Below are 14235 nucleotides of genomic sequence, written 5' to 3' on the forward strand. Positions count from 1 at the left end.
CCATGTTTGATTGATTGATTATTTTATTAGACAATATATCATATGCAGAAAAACAGTACATGGTACAGTAAAAAAAAAGCACATTTTATCCAAAAGGATGGCACCGAAAAAAGTCCTTGCGGTCTTGTTTCCATTCGGGTCCCAATCGAGGATACCTCACAACACATGAAAGTTATTTGCAGGTGTACCAACAAATCTAAATAAATCTAAATACCAAATAAATCGAGGTTGGGCAGTCATCTTCTCTACTTTTGACCAGCTGATGTACAATAGAATAGTATGTCATATTGAGTATTCAGACATAGCAATGTTGACGGGTATAAAAATGGGGGTCTGTGGCCTCATGCAGTGGTTCTCAAGGACCAGGGACCCTCAGGGGGTTTGAATTGAACCCCCTTACAGGTCTGTAACTAAAGAGTGCAAAAATGGAACTACTTTGACCCATAAGGGTCCATTTGGTTCCATTTGTACACTTTCAGAGTTATGGGGGTCCTTGAAATGTAAATGTTTGAGAACCACTGGCCTAATGCATATCAAACTGGGGGGTGCATAGTTCCTTGAAATTGAAAGGGTTGAGAGTCACGGTCATGCTCAGGTATGTCTCAGATGTCTAATAACGGCGTGGGCTGGATCTCAGACGTCAGGTGGTCAGTCTATGACGTACGGTATGATATCTATGATGCTGTATGCCTCCATGCCTCCATATTTGGGACGATGTTTCAGCCTGATCCGACCGCCTTCGACTCCCATTATAAAATTAAAGTTATGTGAGAATAAAGAAAGGAGGAAATGTGGCGCTTATCAGTCCAGCGGTTTGGGAGATTAGCCCCAGACATGCATGCAAACACATGCACACACACACACACACACACAAACACACACACACACACAAACACACACACACACACACACACACACGCACACAGTCTCACAAACTAATTTCCAGACGGAAGGCTCCTCACTGTACAAAATCCTGTTCGGTCGCTGTGACAGAGAGTCCATACATAGACTCTGAATGAGTCACAGGATTGCGTCTCACACACGCACAGGGCTCTCTGGACAGGGCTCTGCTTTGGAAGGCGGTGCGGTCGCCGCCGCCGCCACCGCCGGGGGGGCCTTGTAATGGCAGTGCGAGCTGCCGCCGCCGCCGCACGTTTTCCCGCTAGTCCTCCGCACCACCAGCTTCCTGTTGCACAGGCCCTGCCAGGTCTGCAGCGTCTTGGAGCTCCACACCCACACGCCGCTGGTGATGCCCACCACCAGCGACATGAAGATCTTCAGCATGAACACGGCCACGGTGGGCACCGACGCCTCCAGGGAGCAGTCCTCGTTGCGGCGCCCGGGGAAAGACGTGCACGCGCTCTGCAGCGCGCAGAGCTTCCAGTGGTCGGCGTTGAGCCGCTCATAGATGTAGCAGATGATGACGCAGGCGGCGGGCATGGTGTAGAGGAGGGAGAAGACGCCGATCTTGACCATGAGCTTCTCCAGCTTCTCCGTGTTGGTGCCGCCCGTCTTCATCACCTTTAAGGGTGCAGCGGTTAATCGAACTAATCGAATTTATCGATTATTAAAATAAAATGTGATCCGATTTGTGCAGTGGGGGATAAGGATTTACCTTTTCGATTTATTTAAGAGCAAAATTATCAGATGTACTGGATAAAACATGTTCTAAAAAATAAATCGTAAAAGTTTCAAATGTCGATTATTGTCCAAACTACACATAATAGTCAGGTTTAGCCTAAGGTTTCAGTAGAATACACTGTTTTTTTTACCTTCCTGAACAGATGCAAAGATTTGCAGCCATCATAATAGTTACATAGTAGTTTACTAACCAACTTTTACAAAACGAGGAAGACTGCAACCATAATAGAATAATTACTTATTTGTCTGCTTTGTGACAATATTATAGTGTGCAAAAGTGTGCCAATATTATTTAGCTATCACATATTTGCTTTTGTCCAGTACTGGGACATTACATTCACCTTTACATGCATTAAATGGCCAAATTGTGCGTAATGGAATTTTGACCAAAAAAGAGTCATGCACTTTTTCTTTAATTCTTTTTATTATTATTTTTTTTACATTAGGCCATTTTCTTGTACAACTGCTATTTTGAGCTTACACTGCTGTAGCTTGAATTATACAATAGAGCTTAAAGTGGTTAATCAGACTAATGGCTTTTAGTCAATTATAAAATGATCAAATACAATCGTTTCGCATTGATTCGATTCGATATTATTTTTTATCTCAGTGGCCGGCGGCCACCCCTTCACTGTGGAACTCACTCCCAGCTCACATCAGAGCTGCCTCCACCTTCGCCATGTTCAAAAGCACACTCAAAAACCCACCTTTTCAGACTTGCTTTAACTGCATAAATCCCTACCGCCCACTTTGTTTGTTTACCTTTCCCTTATTCTCTAGTGTTTAACCTTTTTAAAACTAGTTTATTTTTCTAATAAAATAGTTTTTATTCTTTTGTCCTGTAAAGCGACTGGAGTACCTTGAGAAGCACTATATAAACCATATGTATTATTATTATTATATAAAAAAGTAAGTTATTAACTAAGAAAGAAAAACATGATTTTTTTTTTTACTATTGTTCACTAATACAATAATGGATAGATGCAGGCTCTAGTCACCTTGCGGATGTGGAAGAGCGCCACGAAGCCCATGAGGATGAAGGAGGTTCCGACCACCAGGTAGCAGGAAAGGGGGATGAGCACGAACCCCGTCAGCGCGTCGGCGTCCATGCTGCCCACGTAGCACAGCCCCGTCAGCTCGCTGCCCGCCACCTTAAACATGACAATGTACACGTAAGGCATCATTCAGCAGACGCTCCTGTCCAGAGGGACTTATACAATAAGCAAGGTGAATGATCACAGTAAATAGAATGCAGAGAGGACAGTGCATCATCGCCTCAAGAAACCTGGTAAAAAAATAATCTCTCTAAAGTAAACAATACATTAAACCAGGTGTTCCCAAGCTTTTTTGGACCAGGTACCCCTTTTGGGGTAGATATTTTTCCAGGTACCCCTGTATCACATATACAGACGTCTAAATGTAGACGTCTAAATGTAGGCGTCTAAATGTATACAGACGTCTAAATGTAGACGTCTAAAAGTAGGCGTCTAAATGTAGACAGACGTCTAAATGTAGACGTCTAAATGTAGACGTCTAAATGTAGACGTCTAAATGTGTACGTCTTCTCTTATGGGGGTCCCTGGCATATCTTTTCAAATGGGGGTCCACGGGCTAAGTAGTGTCAATTTGGGGGTCCTTGACATGAAAAGGTTTGGGTAAAGTTTCTGCTTTAAACACTTTAGCACTTTATGAACATGAACAAAATAGATGGGTCCCCCCTGGAACTCCCTCAGGTACCCCTGGGGGTCCCCGGATCCCACTTTGGGAACCACTGATTTAGCAGACGCTCCTGTCCAGAGGGACTTACAATAAGCAAGGTGAATGATCACAGTAAATAGAATGCGGAGAGGACAGTGCATCGCCTCAAGAAACCTGGTAAAAAATAATCTCTCTAAAGTAAACAATACATTAAACAATATGCACATGGAAACTATACAGGATGCCAGGGAAATAATGAACCTAGCATCTGTCTAAATCATAATAATAATAATAATAATAATAATAATAATGAACCTAGCATCTGTCTAAATCATAATAATAATAATAATAATAATAATGAACCTAGCATCTGTCTAAATCAGTGGTTCTCAAAGTGGAGATCAGGGACTCTTGGGGTTCCCTGAGGGCGTCCAAACGGACCCTTGCAGGACAGCAACTCTGAATGTGTACATTTGTACACTCTCAAAGCTATGGAGAATCCTTGAAATTAAAATGTTTGAAAACCTAAATCACATTCTTGCTTTTGTGGGAAAATAAACAACAAATCTAAGAAACAAAAGAAACATGACAACGAGTGACCAAGACATAATATGTCTGACCATAATCATGGGTCAGTCACTGGCATCCATCGAGAGAGAGAGAGAGAGAAGGTGGTAAGAAAGGGGCTGTACCTTTCTCATGGTGAGGATGATGATGGTCTTGACGGCCGGGATCCCCCAGGCCGCCATGTGGAAGTAGCTGCTGTGCGCCTCGATGGCCTCGTGGCCCCACTTCTTGCCGGCCGCCAGGAACCAGGTGAGCGTCAGGACCACCCACCATATGGAGGACGCCATGCCGAAGTAGTAGAGGATCAGGAAGACGATGGTGCAGCCCGTGGACTCCAGGCCCTCCTGGATCACGTACAGCTCGCCGTTCTCGCGGTCGCAGGCCACGTTCTCGGCGCCGGCCACAAGGCGGATGATGAAGGCCACCGAGTAGACGTTGTAGCACATGCTGAGGAAGATGATGGGCCTCTCCGGGTACTGGAAGCGCTGCGGGTCCAGGAGGAAGGTGAGCACGGTGAAGGTGGTGGAGAAGAAGCACAGCGTGGACCACACCGCCATCCAGATGAAGGCGAAGTCCTTGTCCCGGCGCGACCAGAGCACGTCCACCGCGGCCGAGCAGCGGGGCGCGCACGACCGGCTCTTCTCCACGTACTGGAACTTCTCCGGGTTCTCGCAAAGGGCCGGGCCCGGGTCGGCGGGGCCCCCCGTGTGTCTGGGGCCGCCCGCTCCGGGCTGCCTGGGTCTGGGGGGAACCGGCAGCATGCCCTCCCCCCTCCTGGCCTCCGGACGCGTGTCGTTATCCGGCGCCTCGATGCACAGGGAGTTGGGGTCATTCTTGATGGGCAGTTTGGAGCAGTCGAGCGAGTCGGGCCAGCTGAAGCTGAAGTGTTCCATGATGGGCAAGCACCGCTGCCTGGCCTGCTCGCACATGGGCCGGCAGGCAGGGATGGTGGTGGACACTTTGTCTGTGCACATGGGAACGTAGAGGGAGCACAGGAAGAAACGCAGGTGCGTGTCACAGCCATACTCCACCAGGGGGGCGAATTCGTTCAGCTTGACGCTGGCCTCAGCCTGGCTCTCGTACTTCATGAAGTTGGGCATACGAGTCATATTATAGCCGATGCCCTGGCACATAGGGATGGTTATGAGTTCACATTTAGCCGCTCTGCTCCTCTCTATGTCATACACTCCCATCTCCAAGCTGAAGCCAGCAGTAAAATGTTGGCACCACCACACCAAAATGACAATCCTTGTAAGTAAATACTCCATGGAGGTCAAGGTTGAAACAAACTTTTACAACATATGAAACAAGTTGCAAGTGTTTAGCCCATTATTGCCAATATGTATAATAGCCTACGTTTCCTCTCCAATTTCTGATTATGTCTCAAGGATCAACACGCGTAATACCAATGTTGCGCAGTCCAGCGCGAGGAGAAAAAGAAAAACACACAGCTTCATGACTGTGCTATGCTTTTAATTACCACGGGGCGACCGAGTTATAAAATAACGACAAAGCATGCAGCTTGCAGCCGATTACTAAACATCGCATATTAGGTAGCCTACTTGTGGTGCTGCTGTCCAGTAATAGTTCCCCAATTCATACGAGCAGTGGAAGTTTACTGCAGTGAGTCGGGGCCGGGGGTGTATAGCAGCCTACAGTAGACCGTTGTTCTCCATACTTTGGCATAGCAGCGCGCAGATCGAGTGGATATTGGCTCATGTCGCTCGACCTCCCGTCATTCCAGTCATGTGTGGAGGTGACACTGAACGCTGCTGCTGTCCTCTCTCTGCTGCTTCATCAGCGGACAGCGGGGGCGGGACCACATGCAGGCTTCACCCCGCCTCCACAAGCTGTGTAGGCTACAACTAGTGGTGGACAATGGACCTGTAACAAAGTACCATTTACTTTAGTACTGCTACTTTTTTTGGAACATGACTTTCATTCAGTTACATTTCAAATTCGGAAGGTTACGGTATCACATGGGACCCAAGCTTACAAACATACATGAATTAAAAATACAATAGTAAAATTACTTTTGAATACTACTTTCATGAGATTCGACACAACTTAGTGCCTCAAGTTCATATTGACTTGTAGACTGCTGTTACACCGTATGTTATAAATTATGCAATTATTTCCCGTTTCCTCTGAATGACTGCCTATTGCCTAAGGTTGGGCCATCGGGAGCATCTGGAAAAGTAGTATTAGTAGGCTATATTGACCAGTTTAAGGTTAGCACACTGGCCAAAATCCTGAAAATATTTTAAGCATTCATTCATTGGGGTAAGAGGATCCGTTTTATAGCCTATACTAGGTTGTCATCTATGGAAGGGAAATGACAGAAATAAAACAAACATTTTTCAAAGGGCCATGGGGAAAAAAAAGGCAAAAAGGGTCAGTGGCTAAATAGACGTTTTTCACTGGAAACTAAGACAATTTGACTCATATCTGCACATTTATAAAGAAATACAATAACTTACGCATTCTCCCTTTCAAAATAGAGATTCTTCTGAGAGTGAGAAAGAGCTGAGAGGAAATGGAGGGGAGAGATACCCAACAATTAACATTGGATACTAGCAATAACAACAGTAACAACATCATTAGTAACAACTTTTGTATCATTAGCAATTAAATAGGCTAAAAGCAGATCATTGCAATGCATTAGGCCTAGTTAGAATTTAAACGGGTCGCCCAAAGGGCCTATATTTGGTAGATTGACTATTTACTCACCTTTAATGTGCCCAGAATAGGGATGCTACGGTTCACATGGTTAAAATAGTGACTGTAAAGGAGAACACAACGACAGAAGTAATAAGTATTCATACTTGGCATCAGCATTCATCTCACATTAGAAATGTACCTAAATATTAGTGATATTAACTGAGGCAAATCTATTGTAAATGTCCCACTGGGAGGATTACAATAATGATGAGAGTGTCTTTTCATTATGTACAGTAAGCCACTGTGCATATTTGTCCACCAGAGAGTGCCGAAAACGCCAACACAAACTCAGGCTGAAATGCATCACCAAACAAATTAAAAACAATAATTTAACGTATGGTATTAGGTTTCATATCCACATTATCTAAGATAAAAGCACAATGACACTTTGGTAGAGGTTTTGTGTAGTTATCTTGCCGTTATGTAATGTAAATAGTTGCATTGCTTATTAGAATCAGAATCAACTTTATTGTCACATCAGTAAAAAAGTGGGTGAAAGCTTGTTTCACAAATTCCATCTACAATCACTCCCTTTTTCACATCAGATGAACTACCCCTGTCACACTTTGCTCAGTGCGAGGTAGTATGGGCCCAAAAAGGCATTAGATTCAAGACTCAAAAGTTTTCAAAATTACCCAAGATAGCAAGTCAGAGTCCTTGTTAGCAAAATCAAACAGTTTTTATTCACTGTGTGTCCAGAAGTGGCAAAAATGGTGTTTTAACAAAACACAGCAAAACTATATACATGGCTGATAGGTTGGCCCTCCTGGTCTACAGCCCTACATCGACTGCTCCCCAGTGGCTAGGCCCCTCCCACTGGATCATACCAACCCTAATTGATTCCACAATTATAACAGCCCCATGTCCAGAGACAATACTTTAACACTTGTATAATTCACATTTAAATCATTACACATTATCCACAATTCACATAATCCACATATTTATAATCAGAGTTCTCTCTCTATACACACACAAAACACTGATGGCATGTCCCCTACCCAAACCCACAGTTGGTAGGTGCAGCTCCCTACAATGGAGCCACCAATCAGTAATCAAGCAAGCACCACACAATATACAGAAGTCAAAATAACAAATATCACTCTGCAACACAAATAATACCTCAAACTTTAACCCTGTGTTGATTTCAGTCTCAGTGGCAGGCTGAACTGCATGCCACAACCCCATACTGTGGAATCCTTAGGCGTAACAAGGCCAGCGGTGAGATGCAATCGTGGAGATCATTTGGTCCTTGGTCCGCCCTGGGGCCTCCTCCCAGGGGACCTCCCTAGGGAGAGACTCAGCAGGCATCTGGCTCCTTTCCATGTGAAGGAGCAGTGGCTCTACTCCCGGCCGGGTGACTGAACTTCCCACCGTATCCCTAAAGGCCTACCGGTATTCCTACTCCAGTTTTAGGTGATACGGTGACTACCAAAACGTTGGTTGGTATAAACAGAGAGATAGATGTGTTGGGTGAGCGGTGAGTCGCTGATCCTCATCCCAGCCGCCTCACACTCGACTGCAAACTGACTGACCCATTGAGAGCTGGAGGTCATACACCGATTATGCCTTTAGGACCACGCCACCTGTAATAGCATCGATGCAAATATATTTTTCACGACTACTTTGTGAGCTTCTAGATCTGCTTTTTTATATGTATGTTGAAGCATGTTGAATACCGGTAAGTGCACATTTTTACCTAAAATGACGTGCCCAAAATAGGGAGGCAAGGGTGCATAACATTGTATCCATTTGAACACAGGTACTTATTTCCATTTGTTGAAAAGGAATGGTTTTGGACATACAAGGTTTCCACCTGACAGCGATTATGAATGACTGTGGTTTTCAAACTGCGGCCTGCATGGGGAGTGGGACCCCCAGAGGTCCTTCAGGGGGTCCTCAGCTAAATTACAGTATGTCAATAATAGAGAAAGAGCTTATCAGAAACCCCAGAACTGTGGCCTGGGGACCCCCAGAGGTCCTTGAGGGGGGTTACAGGGCATCCCCAGCTAAATTACAGTATGTCAATAATAGAGAAAGAGCTTATCAAAAACCCCTTTAATAGGGACATCATATCAGATTTTTACTCTATGTTAGTAATATCAAAATGTAATGCATGGAACAAGAGGAATTGACAATGGAGTACAGCCTGTATGGCGGCTCAATATCAGAAGGGTAACACTCGGTTAAAACTATTACAATATAATTGGCTGATGAGGGTCTACTGTATGTATATCACGCCAGAGAAATTAAATACATTTAGTGTAGATATTCCAGATACTTGTATCAGATGTCGTAATGACAAAGGTACACTTTTCCATTGCCTATGTATGCCCAAGAGTAAAATAATTCTGGGAAGAGGTAAGGAGAGAGATCCAGGAGATATTGTTGATAAATGTTGAGCTTGACCCGAAACAGTTTCTATTAGGTCTTTACCCACCTGGCCATAAGATACAGAGTAGCGAACAAAGACTTTTAGATTTATGCTTACAAGCCAAAAGGGCTATAGCTTTATCATGGGAAAAGATAGGCAAACCCAGTATTGCTCAGTGGTTTAGGGAGCTATATGTGCCTTCCTCTGGAGAAAAAATAAATCACATCAAATACTCTAAAGAATAAACAAAAGGTGTTTAAAACAATATGGTGACGGTTTATCCAATATGTTATACGGTCAATGATTTATCTTATCTAATGGTTGAGTCTGAAAATGTCTAATTGTATTCTCTGCAGTTGTTTGGTCTTGTGGCCATAAGGACTCTGTTGTTGTTGTTGTTAACAGTCTAAGTGCCCTTATTATACAGAATGTATTATGTACTGTATGTTTTCATTTTGTTTGTTTTCATTTTTATTTTTTTAAGTAATAGTATCGTCTGATGTGTTGTTATGTATTGTTCTATAATATTGTTTGTTTGTAAAAAATAATGATAATAAAGAAAAAGAAAAATGCTATAAATATATTGTTTAAAAAAAATTACAGTATGTATGTGAACCAAATGGACTCTGTAACTCAGAGAGTGTACAAGACACTGATGTAATTGCCCTAGTGCATTCCCGTATTGGTGGTACTGTGGTACACATTGGTACAATCAAAGGCCTCACAGCCCACTGTCCGTGAACAAAAGAAGGTCATGAAACTGAGAGCAGGTCCTGTCTATTCATGAAGGAGTGCAGTGACTGGTAGGGTATTCTCCTGGGCTGGACCTCGTTTAGATGGACCTCTGTCCTCTTTCTGTCACTATTTCTTAGTCACTATTTTGTTCACCTGGCTCCATCCTCCGCTGAGAGGCACAGAACAATGGCCACCTCCTCTCTAAACGGGCTTGCCCGAGTGCATATCATGTCGGGACAAAATGACATGGGGCCGTGTTTACCATATGAAAACCACTCTTTGTGTCCGTGTCAAAGCCTACATTAGGCTGCATGAGGAGTTCCTCTCCATTTTGGTCCATATCTGATCCCTTCTCAGCTAGACCCCAGTACGAGGGGGACGATGACAGCATCACCCGCGACCCAGGCCGGTGCTCATCTTTCGGGGGCTGCATTGTAATGCAAAGCAGGCCCGGTGAGGGCCACAGTGCACCCTCAGTGCCGTGGCAAGGGCTCCCTCTTCTCCCACCTTCGAAACCACTACTCTATTTCATGCAATGCTACTGCAGCTATATATTCCCACAAAAACATTAAAATTCTGTCCTGCAACGCATGGTGTTCTTCTCGCACCCGCGCCCTCTTGCAGCAGTGGGTCAATTTCCTGCTCGTATAAATGAAACGAGATTCCTTTTGGCGGCTTGTTTTGTTTTGGCCGAGAACTGTTTAAACACAGATTTCCACTTCCTCTTGCGAGGCTCTTTCAGCTTTGCCATGAAAGGAGCCTTTCTTTGCACTCGCTGAATAAGGAGAAAATAAAGAGAAGGGAAACCACAGTTACAAGGACAATCAGTCAATGTTACAACTGCTGGCACCTGGGTAGGACTTTTCTCACGTACAGTACAGTGCCCTATTTATTATTATTTGGTTAGCCTATTTGGTGTAGAGGGAAAAAAGGAGATTAATTAGGCCTATACTGTTTAATAGAGGAGGGAGACCCCGGTCATCTTAGGGTTTAGGACGGGTGGTTAAATGAAATGGCTGCTGCATGAGGACATGGATGCATGTGTGTGTGTGTGTGTGTGTGTGTGTGTGTGTGTGTGTGTGTGTGTGTGTGTGTGTGTGTGTGTGTGTGTGTGTATATATGCAACGATGCACGATACTATTTGTTCGTACATTCATCAAACGGAAATGTCACAATTGTTATCAGTGTAATGATATCGATCCTGTAATTCACATGTTGATGTTAGTGATGTTTATTTTGAACATATATATTCGGTGCACTAGCCTCGACAACCTTACAGGCATATGCAAAGGCTAAACTTATGTAATTTAGATTTATAATTTAGCATTTCATTAGATTTATAATTTAGCATTGTATGTAGATGTAGCACATAGCACTCTATAATAGCTTCACTGTACAGATAATCTACTGTTAAGACAGATATTAGGTTCTTAGCTTGCTCATGATTATTGATGACTATGTATATGTATTTGATGTAACCTAAAATTGTGTTGTTCTTGCTTACTGTAAATCTGCTAAATGCCTAAATTGTTATTATCTAAATCGTGTCTATTTAGTGGATTCACTTCACATATGACACATGATGGTGCTATGAATTACAAAGTGTATTTACAGCTTTTCTTATATCCATTAAGTGATTATATTATGCCAGGGCCATGGCGCTGGGTTGAAGAAGGCTTCCATTTGAAAATACGATTTCAAACCAAGGACGTACCGCAAAAACTGGAAACAGGTAATTCATTACCACTCTCCTTTACTGAAGCCACTTAAACTCCAGCATCCGAAATTGTGGGGAAAGCTATTATTGAAAATAGCATACACTGTACAACACCCAAGGAGATATTCAGAAGGTAGTTTTCATTTTGGCTGTATATGTACTGAAGATCTAATGTCTTGGTTTCCCTTTTTTAACAGGACTTTCCACAAATACTTGATGGAGTCATTTTGGAGTCATTATCTTGTCACTCGTCATTGCGGACAGGTGTGTTTATATCCGAATGATTCCTTGTAATGAGTAATGGGGAGAGAGAGAGGCATGACAGTTCTCTTCCTGTTGTTTCTAACCGTTATGCCAAGTTGACACGAGGGTATACAGTACTAGCAGTACTCAAGTGCTGTACTGGAGTATTTTTGAGATATTTGTTTTTACTCTCCAGCATTTTAAAATGTCAGTAGTTTTACATCTATACCTCACTACATCTCAAAAGGAAAATAGTGCTTTGTAGTTACTTTGTAGATTGTGATATATTTTGGCTATTTGAAAATGTCAGATCTACAAGCTCACAATCTTGTAAATCCAGGATCTTTTATACATTATAAACTTGTGAAAGGGGACATTCGGCACAATGAGTACTTTTACTTTAAGTACATTTTGATGACAATAATTTTGTACTCCAAGTACATTTTGAATACTGGAAATGTTCTTGTAATAGAGTATTTCTACTTGGCGGCATTGATACTTTTTCTTACTTAAGTAAAACATGTGAGTGCTTCTTCCATCACTGGGTACGAGTCTTTTCCTGGCCTCTGCTGTGTTAAGCCTTATTATCTATACTTACGTCGAACGGAGGTGGTCATTCCTCACATTACCTTAAAGGGACACTTCACCCTTTTTGCAAAAAAATATATGTTAATGACGTTTAGAAGCTTTGGAACACTTTCCTGGGGGTCTTTATGTGTGTAATATGTGGTTTTAGATATTTTAGATTGTAGCAGTGAGCCTGTTGTCTCTGATGTCATGGACACTGGGCTCACTTCCTTCCTGGACTACATGTTGTCTCAGTAAGACAGCTCACCCCCCTATCAACAAGGAGGAGCAGTGCACCAACGAATTATGGGAATTGTAGTCCAGGAAGGTAGTGAGACCAGTGTCCATGACATCAGAGACAACAGGCTCACTGCTACAATCTAAAATATCTAAAACCACATATTACACACATAAATACCCCCAGGAAAGTGTTCTAAAGCTTCTAAATGTCATTAACATATATTTTTTTGCAAAAAGGGTGAAGTGTCCCTTTAAACATTAATGTGAGGTTATAGATTGGGGCTGTTTTCGGTGCCTGACACCACTGTGAAACGAAGTATAAATCAAGCTTTAGACAAAACAAATATGACCCAGTGGAACAGAATTATTGTGCACAGATTGTGCGTTGCCAAAAACAGCAACGCACCTCTGTAGGATTTGGACCAGAATTAGTTTGGCAGAAGTAGTAAACAGTTTGGATTATAAATGGTCTTTTTAAATAGTCCCTTACTCCATCACTAGGGTAAAATCTATAATTAACTACTGTAATAATAATAATAATGATGATGATAATGTAATGGAAAGTGCCTTGTAGGTGAATGTTGGTGCAGCCCTTAATATTTCCATGGCCCTTCAGAAACTAAATCTAGTTGCTTCCCCGTGTCCTCAGAATAAGCTGTTCTGTACCAGGGTCATCCAAATATTTACCTGCTGATGAAGTCTTTTTTGATGAGATTGATTATATTTGAGGGGCGTTTTTTCTTTTTAAATAGCTTGCTTATACTAACATCCCGGTGGCTCAATTAGGCCTATCATTCACTAGGAAAAATATAGATACCACATAGTAGCCTAGTAGGAGGCCCACACCCAATTATAATGTTATGGGTTCAAAGAACAATATCAAATAGCCAAAAAGGTTGGCATCTCCCTTAGGGCTAGGGTAGGAAGCTCAGTCCCCTGTTTGAACGGGCTCGCTTCTTTTTTCCCGCCTAATATTGAACACGTTCAGAGTGTTTACACTGAACATGGTCTTCAGAACCCTAAAAGTTGGTTCGAAACTCGAACAAAGAATGGCCGCCAGTTCAGTGAAAGCACCAGGGTTCCATAAGAATCTAGAACAGAACCAGTTCTAGAACTAACGTTCTTTTGGTGGAAAAGGGGCCTGCAAGAGACTCGGAAATAGAGCTCCTTTGGTGTAGAAAGGAGCCAGGTAATGTGGGTCAACCATCTAGTATGAATGCCTCCTGTGCTGTCCTCTGTGTCTGCCTATCGGAGCTATTTGGGGCACCTCTAGCTGTAAGGAAGCCACATGGTAGACCAAGGACCAGATGAGGGCAGTATAAGGCCCTATTTTCGCCATGCTATCTATGTCCCTTAGCCCTAAACTTCCTTGCCTTTTTTAATTTCTTTTACTATTTTGCCGATCTACATCGACACACTGTGAGCTTGTAGATTGGCTATTTCAACTATCAAAATAGTAAAAATGAGGGGCGCTCTTATCATCGTACATCATCTCATACTGGCCAATCAGAATGCCTGTTGCCACAAATCTTACGTCATATTTGGCGGACATTTGACCTATTTTCTCCTTTCATTGTCGATGGCAAATATGAGATGTGTGGGGACGATATGACGTACATTTCCCCTTCATTGTCAATGGCATTTAATGTTTGTGTTACGGACATTTTGTGGGGACAAAAGCGAGGGACTAGCCTAGCGGCTTGGATATTGTATTAATTGCACACATTGTCAT

The 14235-nt window shown here is 42.9% G+C and overlaps 1 protein-coding gene across 1 annotated transcript; it reads right to left on the reverse strand.

Moving 5' to 3' along the window:
• Positions 1–493: 493 nt before the first annotated feature.
• Positions 494–6576, reverse strand: LOC308327472 (frizzled-9-like). Its single transcript, XM_080780990.1, has 4 exons — positions 6387–6576; positions 4032–5790; positions 2640–2792; positions 494–1521 (listed from the first exon to the last, which is right to left on the reverse strand). The coding sequence occupies exons 2-4, from the start codon at positions 5172–5174 to the stop codon at positions 1036–1038; spliced, it is 1782 nt and encodes a 593-aa protein (XP_080637116.1). The 5' UTR covers positions 5175–5790; positions 6387–6576; the 3' UTR covers positions 494–1035.
• Positions 6577–14235: the final 7659 nt, after the last annotated feature.

This window comes from Protomyctophum bolini (genome assembly GCF_963924005.1).
Source record: "Protomyctophum bolini genome assembly, chromosome: 13".
Classification (NCBI taxonomy): Eukaryota; Metazoa; Chordata; class Actinopteri; order Myctophiformes; family Myctophidae; genus Protomyctophum; species Protomyctophum bolini.

Excerpts from the sequence above, each read along its gene's own strand:
- LOC308327472 (XM_080780990.1), bottom strand. The coding sequence starts at position 5,174 with ATGGAGTATTTACTTACAAGGATTGTCATTTTGGTGTGGTGGTGCCAA. Across the intron at positions 2,793-4,031 it reads TCATCCTCACCATGAGAAAG|GTGGCGGGCAGCGAGCTGAC; the intron begins GTACAGCCCCTT and ends GTCATGTTTAAG. Across the intron at positions 1,522-2,639 it reads CGCTCTTCCACATCCGCAAG|GTGATGAAGACGGGCGGCAC; the intron begins GTGACTAGAGCC and ends GCACCCTTAAAG.